The sequence below is a fragment of the Sminthopsis crassicaudata genome, chromosome 1 (assembly GCF_048593235.1).
Source record: "Sminthopsis crassicaudata isolate SCR6 chromosome 1, ASM4859323v1, whole genome shotgun sequence".
NCBI lineage: Eukaryota > Metazoa > Chordata > Mammalia > Dasyuromorphia > Dasyuridae > Sminthopsis > Sminthopsis crassicaudata.
Genome location: NC_133617.1, coordinates 162,383,634 through 162,402,574, shown reverse-complemented (window position 1 = coordinate 162,402,574; position 18,941 = coordinate 162,383,634). Strand labels below are relative to the sequence as shown.

Here is an 18,941-nt window from a genome sequence, read left to right as displayed (position 1 = left end):
AGGTATGGAACCCTCAGTGTGGAAACTCCTATTGACTGTATATTGGCAATTTATCAACAACTTACTGGATTAGAAATCTGCCTGGGGCACAGAAAGGATGTATCAGAAACAGAATTTGCCCCCCCCCCCCCCCATTTCTTTACTCCCAAAACCTCTTCCCTATGCGGTTTCCCTAGAATTCTGTAGTTAATAAAATATCTGCCAAATAAAAAAATCAAGTTTGTCAAACAGGCATTTATTAAACACTTATGTACCTGACATACTTTGAACATGCACGTGGAAGTACCATATATTGTACAATCACTAACACGGCAATTTAACAAATATATTTAAGCGCCTAAAACTGTTGGGTGATACAAGGAGAAAGAAAGTCTCCACCTTCAAAGAAAGGACACATTCAAGTAAACAAGTATAAAGTTATACAAAGTAAAGTCAAGACTGAAGGAATGGCAATAATTAGGGGTGGGGTAGGGGGAAATCAGAATGCCCTTTAGAGGGAATCTTTTGAACTACCAGGTCGACCTTAAAAGCTGAGTTATTTCACCATACCCTCTCATCTTGTACTCACAAAACACAGCTAAGGAGGTAGGCATCGCCCCGCATTTTATAGTTATAGACGCAAGAGGGGAAGACTAGTTCAAAGTGGTCAGTGGTGACTCGGAGATCAGCTGCTGACTTGCTCTACTGCTCTACGGACCCGGCCCTGGAAAGGAGGCCGCCCCCCGCCCTCTCCACAACTGCAGTTCGGTAGCCTCGCCTCTTCTCCCCCGATTTAAAACAGGCACTCTTTACACCTCCACACACGGATCCAGTTTTCCGGACTCTCCCCTCAGGGTTCTGGCTCAGCTCCCTCTCCCTGGCCAAGTGAAAGGAACATCCTAAGAATCAGGTGTCAAACCCTAGCACCTGCAAAGGCCTCCTTTTCCGCCCGTATTTGGGAAAGCAAGTCACCACCAGCCCTTCCACCCCAGCGGGGTCACAGTCTCTAGTTTTTCCCATAGGCGGTCTGACTTAGCCTGGAGGGGGAGAGCGGTCACCTACGCTTCCCCAGTCCGTCCACAGCTTTGCTTTAAAAAACCCCGTCCTCTTGCGCCCACTCACGGGGCTGCTCGCGGCCCTCACTCCCCGGGGGCACCAAATCCTGGCTACCCGCAGTCCTCCACCTTTTCGGATCCCCAGCGGGGCCCAGAGTCCAGTGAAGGGGCAAGCAGGAGGAAGTGGGAGTGGAGAGGGGGTGGGGAAGAGAGACAGGAAAGAGCACGGTCCCCAGTCAGGCTGGGTCTGCGGGTCTGGGGCCAAGGTACCAGACAGGCCCCCTGCCTCCGAGAGGTAGCTGAAAGCATTGGAGAGGGTTGGGGGCAGCAGCGCGGAAAGATCCGGGCTATTTGTGGAGGAAGACGGCCAGGATGGGGTGGAATATGCCCAGGAGGAGGGGCTTTCAGGCTAGGCCCTTCACTGCAGTCCGCCCACGCCTAGCTCGAGACCCCTCCCCTCAATGCAGTCCCGGCTGCCCGCAGATCCGTACCCCTTTCCCCGTTTCGTGCGCCCTAATAGCCAAACGTACCCCCACTTTTGTTAGCTGCGTCCCCTGCTCCCCACTGGGCCCCACCCCTCGCCTCTCCCGGGTGCCCGGGACAATGCAGCACCCGGACCCGCCCTGCGCCGAGAGGGGCTCGCGACCGCCTCTCGGCTAGCGCATTACCTCACCGAGGCAGGCTGCGCGCAGAGGCGGAGAGGGAGAACTGAGGCTGGCTGGCGGCTGGCGTGTGAATGAAAGGGGCGGGACGCAGACGCGCTTCCTCCGCCCCCCCATATAAAAGGTTCCTTTCGGGGCTCGGCCGCTCTCAGCTGCAGCCTCTGGATCTGGAGCGCTAGTGCATCAGCACGAGCCAGGGCCGGCTGGGGGAACGAACAATCGCCTTCGCAAGCAGGCACCATGCGGGAGATCGTGCACATCCAGGCTGGCCAGTGCGGCAACCAGATTGGGGCCAAGGTGAGGCAGGTGGGGTCGGGGAGTGGGTGCCGGGTGGCGGCTGCGGGCTGGCTGGAAGCGCCGCCGACCCTGGGGATTTGTGCATTCCTTCACGCCCAAGGTCTGGCCAGGCTCAACCTGCGCCTTAATTCCCCTGAGGCAGAGTCTGAGCTCCAAAAAATAGTAACCCCCCAAGTCCATTTAAGCCTTTGTGTTTTCTCTGCGGTTGTCTGATGACGTACCTGTATTTGCTTGTTCGTAATTTTATCTAAGCTAATTTCGGTGAAATATTTACCCGGTGACTTGTGAAACTCATCATTCACATGTACATATTCTGGTACATATGCGTGTCGTATACACGCATGTATAAATTCCATGAAAAAACCCTCATGCACTCAGGTGCAGAGTGGCCAATATGGATTGTGATTAACGTTTACGATTAAGATTGATATTTTAAGGGTTCATATAGTTAGAAATATTTTAGACAGATTTCCTTAGTACGGGCACATTGTCGTTACATCTGAAGACCTAGGCTTGGATCATCCTTCTGAGGTAGTGTAATTATTATAATCATGTCTGTGAATTAACGAGGGGAGTGGTGTTATAGCTTGGCATTTGTACGTTTGCCAAAGATGTGGTCTCTCCCCAAACCGCCATATTGCTCACCCTCTGCCTCACCCCTTTCCTGCTGTGAATTTGCAATAGATTAAACAACCTTCTTAAAGAAACCACTAAATTGTCTCGGAGCTCCCCTCCTCCTCAGCCCCCTGCCCAGCCTCCTGCCTGCCCTTCCCCCGTGCTTGCTCTCTGTGGACAGTTTTTAAATCAGTATGTAGGTCAGTGGAATAAAAATCGTGTTTCTTGGATGGATTGGGTGGGGTTTGTTGCCAAGATCCAATGATCATTGGAACAGTCAGACCTTGAACCTTGGGCATTAGCCACTGAATGTCAAACCGAGGCTATTTTACTGTAGGAAGCGCTGCTGATACTGTTCATTTCTGACTGTCTAAAGTAGCATAAGCCTTCACTGTTAGGCTGTCACGTAGTCCCATTTCTCAAAAAGGAAATGAAAAATTCACTGCTGCTTCTTCCATGCCATGTACCTGTGTTTCAAATATTCAGTATAACATGGCTGAAGCTCTGCAGCTATCCAAACACCTCCACGGTTTTACTTGCTGGCGGTTATAGAAATGCCCTATTTTGTTCTTGCCTGTCTCCTCCTTGGAATAGTGTCTTTAACTGTCTGACCAGAGTGGTCACTGTTCCAAGAAGGTGGTAGGAAAAAGAAAAAAGGGGCCATCTTTAATGACATTGAAATGTCTTTCTTACTCTCTTAACTGTACTCATCAAAAACCTCTCTGTTTCAGTTTTGGGAGGTCATCAGTGATGAACATGGTATCGACCCCACTGGCAGTTACCATGGAGACAGTGACTTGCAGCTAGAGAGAATCAACGTATACTATAATGAAGCAGCTGGTAACTATTTTTGTATATTTTTCTTTTCTAATTTTTACATACTATGACTAATGAACAACACAGAAATTAAACAAATTAAAGATATGTTCCTTGAATCATGATGAGAGTAGTTCCTGAGAAGGTACTTTTAAATTCTGTAAATATTATATAGCTGGCAATGATTATATAGATTTGATTTTTCTTAAACAGAAAAAATAATCCTACCAATTTTTTTTCTCAAATCCTAGAATTTTCTCCAGCCAATATTGATAAAGAAACTGCATTGAGCTCTCTCTGGTGATTGAAAAAATTGACTAGATGTTTAACACTGGCTTTTGTTCTTCTTACAGGTAACAAGTATGTACCTCGAGCGATCCTGGTAGATTTGGAGCCTGGTACAATGGACTCAGTCAGATCTGGACCATTTGGCCAGATCTTTAGGCCAGACAACTTTGTTTTTGGTATGTAATCATAAATTGGGATTAGTTAATGTGATTCATTCTCTTTCTTACAGCCAAGCCGAGGTGTGACACATCAGTTCACAAGCCTAACCACTCCTTCACTAGATTTCATCTAGCCTATGGGGTAACTGCTTCTGATAACCAATGAAGAATTCCCACTCCTACTCTCATTAAGCTGTAGAAGCAAACATTAGAGTAAAACTTCTAAAGGTTTAGACAAAAAATTGTTAAAAGTCAATAAATACTGAGTAAAATTAGCTAGCTGGCATTTCAGAGACAGTGATAACAAAGCACATAGAAACAGTTGTTTTACTTACTGTCTGCCTTTCTCCCTTTCTGTGAATTTTCTCCTCTCCATAGATTCTCTTTTATAATTGATTTGAATCTTTTTCTTTCTCAAAAAATCATTTAGGTATTTTTGGAGTATTTCAATTTACACTACTACTACCACCACAGACACATAAAATAAAGGATTCCCAGCTCTGATCTAAAGAAATATTAACCAGAAAATCTGTATCTATGAAATTAATACCATATTTTTCAATATAATAAAAATTAGAGAACTGAAAATGCCCTTCAAGAATATTTCAACATCTAATTTGGCTTCTTTCTCCTTCCCCTTCCAGGCCAGAGTGGTGCAGGGAATAACTGGGCCAAAGGCCACTACACAGAGGGGGCAGAGTTAGTAGACTCTGTCCTGGATGTAGTGAGGAAGGAGTCAGAAAGCTGTGATTGTCTGCAGGGTTTCCAGCTGACCCATTCCCTGGGAGGCGGCACAGGGTCTGGAATGGGAACCCTGCTCATCAGCAAGATCAGGGAGGAGTACCCAGACAGAATCATGAATACCTTCAGTGTGATGCCCTCCCCCAAGGTGTCAGACACTGTCGTGGAGCCCTACAACGCCACCCTCTCTGTCCACCAGCTGGTGGAGAACACAGACGAGACCTATTCCATTGACAACGAGGCTCTCTATGACATTTGCTTCAGAACCCTGAAGCTGACCACTCCCACTTATGGAGACCTCAACCACTTGGTCTCTGCCACCATGAGTGGAGTGACCACCTGTCTGAGGTTCCCAGGCCAGCTAAACGCCGACCTGCGCAAGCTGGCGGTGAACATGGTGCCGTTCCCCCGCCTGCACTTCTTCATGCCGGGCTTTGCCCCTCTGACCAGCCGCGGCAGCCAGCAGTACCGTGCCCTGACGGTGCCTGAACTCACCCAGCAGATGTTCGACTCTAAAAACATGATGGCCGCCTGTGACCCGCGCCACGGCCGCTACCTGACCGTGGCCGCCATCTTCAGGGGCCGCATGTCCATGAAGGAGGTGGACGAGCAGATGCTCAACGTGCAGAATAAAAACAGCAGCTACTTTGTGGAGTGGATCCCCAACAACGTGAAGACGGCCGTGTGCGACATCCCTCCCCGCGGCCTCAAGATGTCCGCCACCTTCATTGGCAACAGCACGGCTATCCAGGAGCTGTTCAAGCGCATTTCGGAGCAGTTCACGGCCATGTTCCGGCGCAAGGCTTTCTTGCACTGGTACACTGGGGAAGGCATGGATGAGATGGAGTTCACCGAAGCAGAGAGCAACATGAACGACCTGGTGTCTGAATATCAGCAGTACCAGGATGCCACTGCTGATGAGCAAGGGGAGTTTGAGGAGGAGGAGGGGGAGGATGAGGCTTAGGAACATCCAAATACATTATACATCTTAAATGGACTGTATACTATTGTGCTTACGCATGGTCTTTCCACTTGTATACTATATGGTGCTCAGTTTTGCCACTGTCAGAAGTTCACTGTTGATGTAATAATGTGGAACACTTTAAAATTATGGTAATATCTATGTTAAAATACCTATACTCATAAAAGGCATGTATCCAAAGCCTTGTCTCGATTATTCTTTCTCATTTTATAACTCGCTTTTCCTTTATTCACCCTTTTAAATAAATGAGCAGGATTCTTAGAATTTATGCCTACCTTCAAGGCTCAACACAGGTACTACTTCTTAGAGAAAGTCTCTTCCTGATATCTCCAGTTGCTAATGCCCTCCCTAGCCCCAAATTTCCTTTTATATATTTTGTATTTATTCTTACCTGTCTCTCCCCTACATCTCTTCTCCTTTTATCAGCCCCACAAGCTTTGGTGTCCACCTCATAAAACTATTACTTAACTAAGAGTACAGTAGGAGGGTCAGCTCTGGCCTGCTCTGTCCAGGCCTGGAATAGGGCAAGTAAACTTGTTGCTGGACCCTGTAGGTCAGAGTGGAGGCAGGAAGTGAATGCCAAGGTCATTAACACAGCTCCTGAGCCTGTTTTTACAAAGAAAGAAAAAATCAAATTACTAATAATGTCTGGGGTTTCCCAGAGAACTTAGGGACTCAGAAGAAAAGGAGGAGGTTGAATTGTCAAATGGTTCCTCCCTGTAATCCTCCCTGTTATGAGACTTGCTTAGACATAACACAGGTTGACTGATTTGAGCTGAAAGACATCTTAGACTAGAAATATAACCCCCACATTTTATAGATTAGGAAACTGAGGCCTAGAGAAGTGATATGAACATAATCTTAGGTAGTTACTGTATTTGCCATGTTATAACTCATTTCTCCTTTATTCATACTTTTAAATGTAACAAAGAAATCCTAGCAGCAGTAAAAGAATATACTATGTAACAGCATTCTTATCCCTTATGTAACAAAAATCAGCATTCTCTTTGTGAGACTATTAAAATTTTAGAAGAATTACATAGCATAATTTCAAGATGTTTAGTTCAGTAATACACCAGACATGAAAAACAAATGGCTCAATTGACAACAGTTTATTTAGAACTAAAGGGATTTTACAGGAAGAAATGGAGGTTTTGGAACAGTTGAATTATTAAACAATTTAATAGATTTTATTAGCAAGATTTACTTTTGGGGAATGGGGTAACTAATTGCCACAAAATTAAAGTGTGCTCATAAACATGATTGATCCTGATAATTCTTATTTTTTTCTAAAAGAAAGGTAATTTACTATATGGTTTAAAGATGGCTATATGTAAAACTCGGAAAGATTTTGCCCAACTTTTCTTTTTTTCTTTTTTTACTGTAGGAAGTCTTCTACTAATTTGTTGAATTCATCTGCAAAGCGCAAATGCAGGTTGTGCTTGCCTTCTGGCATGAGATGTAACCTAAAGAAGAGAGAATATTAAAAAAAAAATAAGCATTTACTTAGCAAGTAAAAAATCCACAAAGCCAAGATCTCATCATAACCTAATGCTTTCAAAGGACCAGGATTTGATAATATCAATAATCAATTGATTATTGATATAGTTCTTTCCATCAGAACAGACTGTACTTTCTTGAGCTTTATATTTTTTTTTTGAAATTCTTTTGCATTCTTAGTCCTCTACTCAGAGATGAATAGAACTAGATTTTTGGCATCCCTTTTCATTCTAAAACTACTTGATTCTCTCTATAAACAATATTGAGGGATACCATTGTTGACCTTAACAGGTTATCTTTTGTTTCACTGTTTTCTGGCCAGTTTCTGCTATTATCCACATCTTAGAGGCAGCATGGTATAACATATATAGTCAAGAAAGGGGTTTGAATCTCGGCTTTGCATACTATTATGATGTCACAACAGCTTACTTTGAAACTCAGCATTCTCATTTATAAAGTAAGGTTGTGTTAAATGATTTCTAAAGAATCTTTTGACTTGGTCATATAATAGGAGAGTTTTGGTTGGTAGGTAGCATGTTGCAACCTGCTCGCACCCACCATGCACCTTTTCATTGCCCTTTGGGTGATTTGCAATTTTAATTCTTTTTTAACTATCATGAAATGTCTAATGAGCCCATAAAATACTGCATTCAGGCCCACAAAGTAGAGGAGAAACTTATTGAACAAAAATAAATAGCATTCTTAACATATTTTTTTTTAATGTCAAACTCTCAGACTGGTAAAGCCTATAGATTCCTAAGAATAAAGTTTTTAAACATAGGATATATAGAATTACAAAGAAAATCAGTTATATTGCAATATGGTTATCAATTATTTTAAAAGTTCACAGACCTCAGAATAAGAAACCTTGATGTATAGTGAAAAAAACCTTTCATTTGTACTAATTTTTCAGTGGATGCAGAATAACTTGGTTCATAACAAATTCTTGAAAGTATGCTTAGTAAGATGGCTGTTAATGCTTCCCCCAATATGAGTATTATACAAAGTAAACACTGTATTTGTTATGCATCATCAAGTAAAAGAAATTTTTCAGCCATGAAATTGATTGGAAGGAAAGAAATAATGAAAAGGGAAACTATGGTGACTTTTCTAAAGCCAGATGAGATTTTGTGTTCTTGATTCTTCAAATAGATGTTTAAGATCAGCTAACAAATGGCTTCTGGTGTTGAACAGTGGGAAAGCTAGAAGCAGAACTTAGACGCTTCTTAGCTTCAATCCCAAAGCTGGAAGTTTGGTCAAAACACACACACACACACACACACACACACACACACACACACACACACACACACACACACAAAATCTCTTAGAATCACACTACTAGATTTGGAAGGGGCATGAAAGATCATCTCCCCTTCTCCGTCATCTTGAATCTCACCTTGCTCCTTTGAAAGATGCCATCCTTAAGCTTTACTTCTACATTCATTGCCCCTACTTGCTAACAACTCACTCTTTTAACATGTTTTCCTGGAAATTTTTCTCCAGTGTTGCCAGCAATCACTTAAATGTGAAATCATTTTCTAGATCTTCATTCTATTTTGCCTCTTAGTAGTTTTAGGACTCTGCCAATTTTCCTTCCTCTTACATTAGATTCTCTTTCACCCAAGCCATATGTGAAATGAAGGGATTAGACTAGATGGCTTATGAGATATCTTTTTTTTTTAATTTTATTTTTAATTAATTTTTATAATTATGACATTTTCTTTGACAGTACATATGCATAGGTAATTTTTTTTTTTTTTTTTTACAACATTATCCCTTGTACTCCCTTCTGTTCTGAGTTTTTTCCCTCCTTCCCTCCACCCCCTCCCCTAGATGGCAGGCATTCCCATACATATTAAATAACTTATAGTGTATCCTAGGTACAATATATATGTGCAGAACCGAATTTTGTTGTTGTTGTTGTTGCAAAGGAAGGATTGTATTCGCAAGGTAAAAATAATCTCAGAACAGAAACAAAACAAAACAAAACAAAAACAAAAACAAAAAACAATGCTCACAGTTTACCCTCATTTCCCAGTGTTCCTTTTCTGGATGTAGCTGATTCTGTCCATCATTGATCAATTGGAATTGGATTAACTCTTCTCTATGTTGAAGATATCCACTTCCATCAGAATACATCCTCATACAGTATCATTGTTGAAGTGTATAATGATCTCCTAGTTCTGCTCGTTTCACTCAGCATCAGTTGATGTAAGTCTCTCCAAGCCTCTCTGTATTCCTCCTGTTGGTCATTTCTTACAGAACAATAATATTCCATAACATTCATATACCATAATTTACCCAACCATTCTCCAATTGATAGACATCCATTCATTTTCCAGTTTCTAGCCACTATGAAAAGGGCTGCCACAAACATTTTAGCACATACAGATCTCTTTCCTTTCTTTAGTATTTCTTTGGGATATAAGATAAAAATACTTCTGGGTCAAAGGGTATGTACATTTTGATAACTTTTTTGGGCATAATTCCAGATTGCTCTCCAGAATGGTTGGATTCTTTCACAACTCCACCAACAATGCATCAGTGTCCCAGTTTTCCCACAGCCCCTCCAACATTCATCATTATTTGTCACTGTCATCTTAGCCAATCTGACAGGTGTGTAGTGGTATCTCAGAGTTGTCTTAATTTGCATTTCTCTGATCAATAGTGATTTGGAACACTCTTTCATATGAGTGGAAATAGTTTTAATTTCATCGTCTGAAAATTGTCTGTTCATATCCTTTGACCATTTATCAATTGGAGAATGGCTTGATTTCTTATAAATTAAAGTCAATTCTCTGTATATTTTGGAGATGAGGCCTTTATCAGAACCTTTAACTGTAAAAATGTTTTCCCAATTTGTTACTTCCCTTCTAATCTTGTTTGCATTAGTTTTGTTTGTGCAGAAACTTTTTAATTTGGTGTAATCAAATTTTTCTATTTTGTGATCAATAATGATCTCTAGTTCCCCTTTGGTCACAAATTCCTTCCTCCTCCACAAATCTGAGAGGTAAACCATCCCCTGTTCCTCCAATTTACTTATGATTTCGTTCTTTATGCCTAAATCATGGACCCATTTTGATCTTATCTTAGTATGTGGTGTTAAATGTGGGTCCATGCTTAGTTTCTGCCATACTAATTTCCAGTTTTCCCAGCAGTTTTTGTAAAATAATGAATTCTTATCCCCAAATTTGGGATCTTTGGGCTTGTCAAATATTAGATTGCTATTTTCATTCACTATCTTGCCCTGTGAACCTAACCTATGCCACTGATCAACTAGTCTATTTCTTAGCCAATACCAAATGGTTTTAGCACCAAGATATCTTAATGAGGTTTTTGCAAATTTATTCAGAGTACCCATAGGTACTCTAGTATGATTTCCTATGTGGACAGAGACAGAAAAGGGAAGAAAGGAAGGAAAGGATAGAAGGAAGGATGAAAGGAAGGAAGGAAGGAAAGAAGGAAGGTCATATATGTGTATGAGGAAATATATATATATATTTGTGTGTGTGTGTGTTGTATGTGTGTCTATACATATTTGCTTTTCTCATTTTGTATTTAAGTGTAAAAAAATTGCCTAAAAATCCTATTGTGCTTAATTCACAAATACAAGTTATGATAAACATAAAATCATAACAAACTAAATAGTGATTAATTTAAGTAGGGGATATCAAAATTATCCTCACATTAACTTCTGAAGCTTCCTACTCCCTCATGTCCCTCTCCAATTCAATCAGTTGCTAAGTCATAAATTCTATCTCTACAACATATCCCTTTTTTTTTTTTCACAAAGATAATAACCTAATTCAGGTCATTACCCATTCCCTAAACTATTAGAGTAGCCTATTTGGCCTCCCTGCATTCAGACTCTCCTCTCTCTAATCGGCCAAATAACTTTTTAAGATACAGGTTTGACGATTTTATTACCCTGCTGAAAAATCTCCAAAAGCTGCCTACTACTTCAAGGGAAAAAAAAACAAAAAAAACAAAAAAACCCAACTTCTCACTTTGTCATTTAAAGCCCTTCACAGTCTGGCTCCCACCTACTTTCCAGACAGAATTCATATTACTCCCCCTCACACACTCAGACAAACTGGCCTACTAACAATTTTCAAAATTTGACCTGAGATTTCCCATCCTTATGCCTTTGTAGAGACTGCCTCTTCCCTCACCTTAGAATGCTTGGAATTTACTTTCTCAATTTCACATCTAAAAGTTTCAGTTTTCCACACCTACTCAAAAAAACCCCAATTCATTCCTTTCCCCCTCCCCTTGAATGTCCTCCTCACATGCATTTTTTTTTTCTTTTTTAAACGTTTTTCTTAGTTTCTGGTCTTTTTTTCCCCTTTATTTCTTCTATCCTTACCATTACCTCTCAATTATTAGCATTCTCTGCTTCCAGAAATTACTTTATTATATTTACTTTCTATATTTCATAAACACCCACCCACACCCTAGTCAGTCAAGTAACATTTATTGAGCTTCCTACTATGTGTCAAGTACTGTGCTAAAACATTGAGGATAGAAAGAAAAGTAAAAAACAACTCCTGCTCTTAAGAAGCTTACAGTCTAAAGGGGTAAACAACATTCAAACCACTATGAACAAACAAGACACAGAATAAATTGGAGGCAGTCTTCTTAGAAGGAAAGCACTAAGATTGAGAATTGGCAAAGACTTCTTGAAGAAAGTGGCATTTGGGCTGAGACATGAAAGAAGCCTCAGAAGCCAGGAAGCAGAAATGAAAAAAGCTTTTAAAGAAAACGGGAGAATCACTACAAATGTTCAGTAAGGCGATGGATCATCTTGTGCCAGACACAGCAAAGAGGCCAGAAAGTGTGTTGAGGGGAATAAGATGTAAGAAGACTGGAAAGGTAAGAGGGGTTCACATTATAAAGGGCTTTCAAAGACAGAGGATTTTATATTTAATTATAGAGGGAACTGGGAGTCATTGGAGTTGACTAACTAGGGCAGGGAAGTGATATGGAAAGCAATGAACTTTAGGAAGATGGATTTGACAGGTGAGTGGAGAATGGATTGGCGTAATAGGGAGCAATAGTCTAAGTGAGGTGATGTGATGTGGACTTACATTAGATTGATGGTGCTCTCATAGGAGAGAAGGGGACTTATACAAGAGGTATTATAAAGGGGAAACAACAGAATTTAACCACTAATAGTATAAGGAGAGGGAGTGAGGATTTATTTGCAATGTATTTGCAATACATCTAGATTGCAAATGGTGGTGAGTGGGAGGATAATGGGTCCTTGATAATAGAAGGGAATTTAGGAAGAGAAGAGAGTCTGGAAGGAAAGATAATGAATTCAGTTTTGGACATGTTAAATATAAGACATCTACAGGATACCTAATTCAAAATGTATAAAAGGCAGAGATTCAAGACTTGAGATCCAAAGAGATATTAGGGTTGGTCAAACATATCTGAGAGCCATCTGCATAGCAATGATAATCTATGGGAGCTGATGAGATAACTAAATAAAATAGTGAAAAAAAAAAGAGAAGAAGACCAAGATAGAGGCTAGGAGATGGATTAGTGAGGGTGACATGGATTAAGATCTACCAAGAGGTGTCGTTGGTTAGGTAGGAAAATCAAGAGAGAGAACAGAGAAAACACAGAAGAGAATATCAAGAATAAAAGGATGATTAACAATGTCAAAGGCTGAAGTGAAGTCAAGAAGGATGAGTGCTGAGAAAAGGTCATTAGATTTGTCAGTTAAGAGATTAGTAACTTTGGAAAGAACAGTTTCACTGGAATGATGAGTTCAGAAGCCATTCTGTAAAGAATGAGAGTGAGAAGAAAGGAAATGGAAGCACATATTATATAAAGAGACCTCTCACAGTTTAGTCACAAAAGGGAAGAGAAATATGGGTCAATAATTATCAGGGATGGATAGATCAACTCAAGGTTTTTTGAAGATCAGGGAAATATGAACATCTTTATAAGCAGTAGTGAAGCAGCCAATAGAGAGGGAGCAATTAGAGATTAATGATAGAATAAGGATAATATCAGGGGTAATCTGCTAGAGAAGATGAGATGGAATGGGATCATTTGTGTATGTAGAAAGACTTGCCTTAGAAGGGGAAAGGATACCTCTTATATGAAATAAGGGTGAAGGAAGAAATAGTGGCAAATGGTATTTAAGTGATTTGAAATGAGGAACAGGGGAGAATAGAAGGTCAAGATAGAAAGGGAAGAGAGTATAATCAGTACGGGGATCACGGCCTGGGTAAGAACTGAGGGATGAGGGGAGGTTAAAGTAAAGATAAAAAATGGGCTTTGGAGTTACAAGGTAGAGGAAAAGGTGAAATAGCAACCGAGTATGAGCAAAGAAATTTCATAGTTCATGAACATGCATGTAGAAGACTTATAGGTGATAGTATGATAAAAGGTATGTTGTTCTCTGTGTATAACTGTGTGGAAATATGAGAAAGGAGTAAATTGAAGAGTTGGGGATAAGGGTATTTGAGGAAGTATCAATATCAATACTCATTGGATGGTAGGAATTGGAGAGGAGAATAAGATTGTAAACTAATTCTGAACTTATTAAGGAAAAAGGAGAAAGTTCTGGGGGTCTGCAGACAACAGCTACCAGAATCTTGACTGGATTGTAATTATGTATTGAACATAAAAGAAGGAAAGTTAACTGAGCGAGGGTGGTAAAGGCAGTATTTGGAAGTGGCAATGGGGATCAAGGATAAATCCAATATCCCCCATAATTCAATGAGTCTGGGCGAATGAATCAATCAGTGCTAGGAAGGGTAGTGCCTATTATCTGAAGGAAGCCAGCTTTCAGTAAGTTCAAGGAGAGAACAAGAAAGAAAAAGGTTTTAGGGTGAATTTTAGTTTCCAATAATGGGACAGCTACATGGCACCAAGCTTGAAATCAGGAAGACTCGTCTTCCTAAGTTCAAATATGACCCTACATATTTACTAGCTGTGTGACTTTGGGCAAGTTATTTAAGTCTGTCTGACTCAGTTTCCTGGTCTGTAAATGACCTGGAGAAGGAAATGGCAAAATCATTCAGTATCTTTGCCAAGAAAAACCCCAAATGTGGTCACTAGGCATCAAGCACAACTAAATAACAAAGTTTCTAGTAATATGAAAACTACCTGGATTCAAAGGAGGATATTAGGGAACTCTGCATCTAGGTCTGAATGTGAAATTATCAGATGATAACAGAAATATTAAGAAAGAAAGGAAAAATTAAGATCATATGCAGAGAGTTCCCTCTCTGTTTCTCATCTCACATTATGCAGATGTCTATCTTCTGCCAATAGTTTCTCCTTCATCCCTATTTCACTTGAAGAGGTAATCTTTTTCCATATTAAGGCAAACCCCTTTAATGAAACAACAGAAGCAGGATGATGCAGGGAAATTTGGAGCAAGAGAAATTTTCCAACTCTGCCAGTTAGTACTTAGAAACTGGGGGACATTAAGTAGGTCACCCAACCTCCAAGGGCTCAAGTGTGCTTATCTGTAAAATGAATGGGTTGGATTATATAATGACTCAGTCTCTTTCAACTCTATCTAGTCTATAATCCTATAACTTTTTTCCTCTCTATAAGCCAGTATTTATCATATTGCAACCCCATATTTGTTGAACTAATATGAATCCAAATCCAATCCTATGTTCATGCAGAAATTTCCTCTACAATGTTTTTCTATAAAGTGGACATCTAGCTACTCTTTGAATACCTTTGATGATAAGAGAGCTCACCATACATACCTTCTAAGCCAATCAGGACACACTGGTGCTGGACAGCTGTTCATATGGAATTTTTTCTAATATTAAGCTGTAATTGGTTTCGTTGCAACTTCAACCACTATAACTATTTTTGCCCTCTGGCATCAGGCAAAACAGGTCTGGTCTTGGAGAAATTTAAATCTGCATAGATTGCTATAGAGAACTGCAAAGGATTCTTCTGCAGGATTATATGTATAAGCCTACAAAACTGCTGCAGCCTTAAGCAACCCTCTGTTGAGCAAGTAGTTTCTGCAGCTGTCATAACACATTTTTTTTAATTCACAAGCTTCACTGTACTGTTAAGATATTTACTTTCAATAGGATTTTGAGTAGGAAGTCAAATTCAAATGCAGTCTGAATGAATTGTATTTTCTTTGATAAAAGAAAAATTCGATAAGTTCAAGGTTTTATTTACTATGAATTACTTTAAAAAGGTGAAAAAAATGTTTGGAAGTCTCCTAAACAAATGGAAGCTTGATATCTAAATTATAATAGCTGGAAATCAGTCAAGTATAGTTGGTTTATTTGGAAATTGGACACTAGAGAAAATGCATCAAGCTTGTGGTAGAGATCAAGGAAAACATGCTGTTGTTCAGTTGTTTCAGTCTTGTCCAATTCTTCATGACCCCATTTGGAAATTTCTTGGCAAGGATACTAGACTAGTTTGGCATATTCTTCTCCAGCTCATTTTACAGATGAGGAAACTGAGGCAAAGAGGGTAAAGTAACTTGCCCAGAGACACACAGCTAGGAAATGTCATAAGCCAGATTTGAACTCAGGAACATGAGTGTTCCTGACTCCATGCCCAGCATGCTATCCATTGCAGCTGCCCTCAATGAAAACTAGGCAAGGACTTTTTGGTGGAATGAGAGGGTTTACTTTAGTCTCAGTAAACTCAGGGTCATTCCCTAGTCCACAGAATCTAAAATGTATGACATTCTCTGGAATGGTGTATAATCCCTAGACCTAGTTCAATCGTCAACTTTGGTATGGGTCTCCACTTAATAGCTCTTAAAAATTTTACCTGGCAGATCTCCAAACCTATTACAGATTTTAGTATCTTGTTTCCTATTCTTTCTATTGTATGCCAGGATTTCTAGCAAAGACAGAAACAAAACCAGGACAGCATTCCCTCTTCTGCTTTATTTAGGTACATTTCATTGTTTATTTATTCTACACCTGCCCACTCTAATGATCTCTTTGGGGAAGAAATAAAAATAGTTCCTTTCTTAAAAAAGGATGGGAAGCACTCCTCTTAGGCAAGTGATTCTCAAAATATGATCTGGGAAGGTCCCTAATTTCCTTTTAAGAAGTCTTTTAAGTTAAACTAATATTTTTGTAATAATTCTAAGATGTTTTCAGTGAACAGTAAATATCAATAGATATAAATAAAAGTTTTGTGAGGGTCCTCAATAAATTTAAAGAGTATAAAGGGAGATGAAAAAAATTAATAACATGGTTCTAAGATATATGTCTTATTCAAGAATACAGCTGACCTCTGGAATGAAAGGACAAAAATATGATAAAATTACCTTTCTTAATACTTTTTCTTTTTTTATTAATCAAAGGCTCTTATTGTAGTACCATCATGTTCAGACAAAAGACTGAATTTGACTTTAAAAAGAGCCTGTTATTTTGTATTCCTTTGAAGACATAAAAGAATATAGCTATAATTATATAGTTGTCAAAAGGTGAATAAACTTCACTTCAGAACTATGTTCACATTATTATGCTAAAGGCATGTAACTAGATCTTACAGCTACTTAGAGTTGAGAATGATGGCACAATGAAATGAAGGAAAGGAAAGGTTTGGAATCAAGAGAGTTCTAGATTCATATATCACTCAGCTGTGAGAACCAGTTTTAAAATATTTGACCCCTCTGTACCTCCATTTTCTCACATGTAAAGCAGTGATAATAATACTTGTATTTTCTACTTCATAAAGCTGTTATGAAAATTAAGTAAGAAAGTAAATATAAAGCACTTTGCCCACTTTAGAGTTTTACATAGATCCCATTTGGTTATTATTTGGGTCTTGACTGACTCAGAATGAATGCAAATGGCAATCATTTCTGGCCAGAAACTCTGAGTTTTCCTCTCCAATATTTATTTTTATTTATTTACTTTTGTGGTTTTCTGACCCGGTGAAAGAGGCAGTTATTTGCCTCTATTGTTATCTACCTGTAATCAAAGAATGGGTGTGGCTTCGATCAAACTAGTTAAAGACCAAGGTCAAGGTGTCCCATGAATCCAGGCTCATCTTCAGTCCTCTTGATCTGTATCTTGCCACTGGACCCAGATAGGTTGAAAGGAGAAGGCTGGTGACTTTGCACAGTTGTCACTCATTCAAATACAATTCACTTGCATGTCATGGCATTGTCATGTCCTCACACAACAAAAATAACCTATGTAGATTTCCTTGAGTTTTGTGATTATACTGCTTGATCCAGCATACCTATAAGGATTGTCTGAAAATGAATAGGGTTCTGAGAATAAACAGGAGATTTCTAGTACAGGAAAATAAATGAAAAACAGCTCATTATGCCATTAAATACAATGGTTACTTTGCTTCTGGGTAAATCCTACAATGATTCTAAGACATTCATCTTGAAAGCAGAAGAAACTAAAGTTCTATAATGCCATCTTTCCTTTTTTCATATTAAGGCAAATTTTCACTTAAGGCAAATAATTGCAAATGGAGCAAAGGAATAAAACTGATGAGGACAAACAATACATTAAATCCTAAGGATCATCTTAACAATTTCCTCACTACTCACTAAAAAAGCAACTATCCCAAACTGGACATTATTCATTACCAATTGTTGTTTGTTGACTCTTTGTGACCCTATATAATATATATATATATATATATATATATATATATATATATATATATATATATATATATATATATTTTTTTTTTTTTTTTTTTTTTTTTTTTTTTTTTTTGCAAAGATACTGAAGTAGTTTCTCATTCTTCCTATCATTCTTCAGATGAGAAACTGAAGCAAACAAGATTACATGATTGCTCAGGATTACATAACATTAAGTATCTAGTGACTCATTTGAATCATAAAGAGGAAGAAGACTTCCTGATTCCAAGCCCAGATTTTATCCACAGCAACACCAATGCATGGCCTATGTATAAATTTAAATGACATCCGCTTTGTAATTTCAACTACTCAATACATTTAAAAATATTAAGAGCTGAGGCAGCTAGGTCGGCACACTAGATAGAGTGTTAGACTTGCCAGTAAGGAAGGTGTACGTTCAAAGCCTGTGCCAAGCTACAAATTGTACAATCTGGGCAAGTCATAACCTTCTCAGCCTCATTTTTATCACTGGTAAAAATGGACATACTAGCATTTATCTCACGGAGTTATTGTAAAGATCAAATGAGATAACACATATAAAGCTCTTCATAAACCTTAAAGAACAATATAAATACTAATTATTATAAATAACCATTAATAAAAAAATCAAATAAGCATGCAAAAAAGGAATTAAAAATCTAATACAAAAATCTTAAAATTTAACAAATTCAAATGAATTAAGAGATGATATTTCTGTTCTATTCTCTCTCCTGAGTTATTTGAAACTGCACAGCTTAGGCTATGATTTCCTTCTCTCCTTTTTACTTAATGGTAGTCAATATGTACAGAGGTACAATTCTGCTGATTCTACCTTCCATCATTTGGGATCCCAGATTTAGAAAAGAAACTTTAGAGATAGAGTAAGTAAATGATAAATTAAAAAAAATTCTTACTTCACAAGTAAGAAGATTGGAGTTCAAAATAGTTTACTTAAATAACCTCTCCAAAGTCATACAGAAAACAAGTTTCAGAAATGGGATGACAGGTCTTCTGACTTCAAATCTAACCCTCTTTTCACATCTCATCATATGCTTCATATTTATAAGTTTTTATAACAACATGATGTTTTATTATATTATGCAATCATTCTAGAAAACTGATAAACCATACTGCTCTCCTCTTTGTAAAGAGATTTTAGATTATTGGCATGAAATGTGCCAAATAGTACCTGATATCATCAACATATTGCTTTTCTTTGATTAACTGTATCTT

The 18,941-nt window shown here is 38.9% G+C and overlaps 2 protein-coding genes and 1 long non-coding RNA gene across 4 annotated transcripts in view; 1 reads left to right on the top strand and 2 right to left on the bottom strand.

The window, feature by feature from the left end:
* Positions 1-1,676: 1,676 nt before the first annotated feature.
* On the top strand, positions 1,677-5,773 carry TUBB2A (tubulin beta 2A class IIa). The gene is made up of 4 exons (XM_074270629.1): positions 1,677-1,993; positions 3,340-3,448; positions 3,778-3,888; positions 4,515-5,773. Exons 1-4 carry the CDS (start codon positions 1,937-1,939, stop codon positions 5,573-5,575), a joined length of 1,338 nt encoding a protein of 445 aa, XP_074126730.1. The 5' UTR covers positions 1,677-1,936; the 3' UTR covers positions 5,576-5,773.
* The window catches only part of BPHL (biphenyl hydrolase like), a 58,697-nt gene continuing 44,269 nt past the window's right edge, over positions 4,514-18,941 (bottom strand). For both annotated transcript variants that reach the window (XM_074270642.1, XM_074270652.1), the window contains exon 7: positions 4,514-7,059. In XM_074270642.1, the coding sequence (XP_074126743.1) occupies positions 6,972-7,059 (88 nt within the window). In that variant the 3' untranslated portion in view covers positions 4,514-6,971. The remainder of the gene's footprint in view (positions 7,060-18,941) is intronic.
* Positions 8,768-17,590, bottom strand: LOC141544453 (uncharacterized). The gene is made up of 2 exons (XR_012482607.1): positions 17,038-17,590; positions 8,768-9,351 (listed from the first exon to the last, which is right to left on the bottom strand). It is a non-coding gene; the product is annotated as an uncharacterized LOC141544453 (long non-coding RNA).

What these genes read in the sequence shown, in the direction of transcription:
- TUBB2A (XM_074270629.1), top strand. Translation starts at nt 1,937, where the DNA reads ATGCGGGAGATCGTGCACATCCAGGCTGGCCAGTGCGGCAACCAGATT. An exon ending in GCAACCAGATTGGGGCCAAG is followed by an intron (nt 1,994 to 3,339) that starts GTGAGGCAGGTG and finishes TCTCTGTTTCAG; the next exon opens with TTTTGGGAGGTCATCAGTGA. An exon ending in GCCAGACAACTTTGTTTTTG is followed by an intron (nt 3,889 to 4,514) that starts GTATGTAATCAT and finishes TTCCCCTTCCAG; the next exon opens with GCCAGAGTGGTGCAGGGAAT.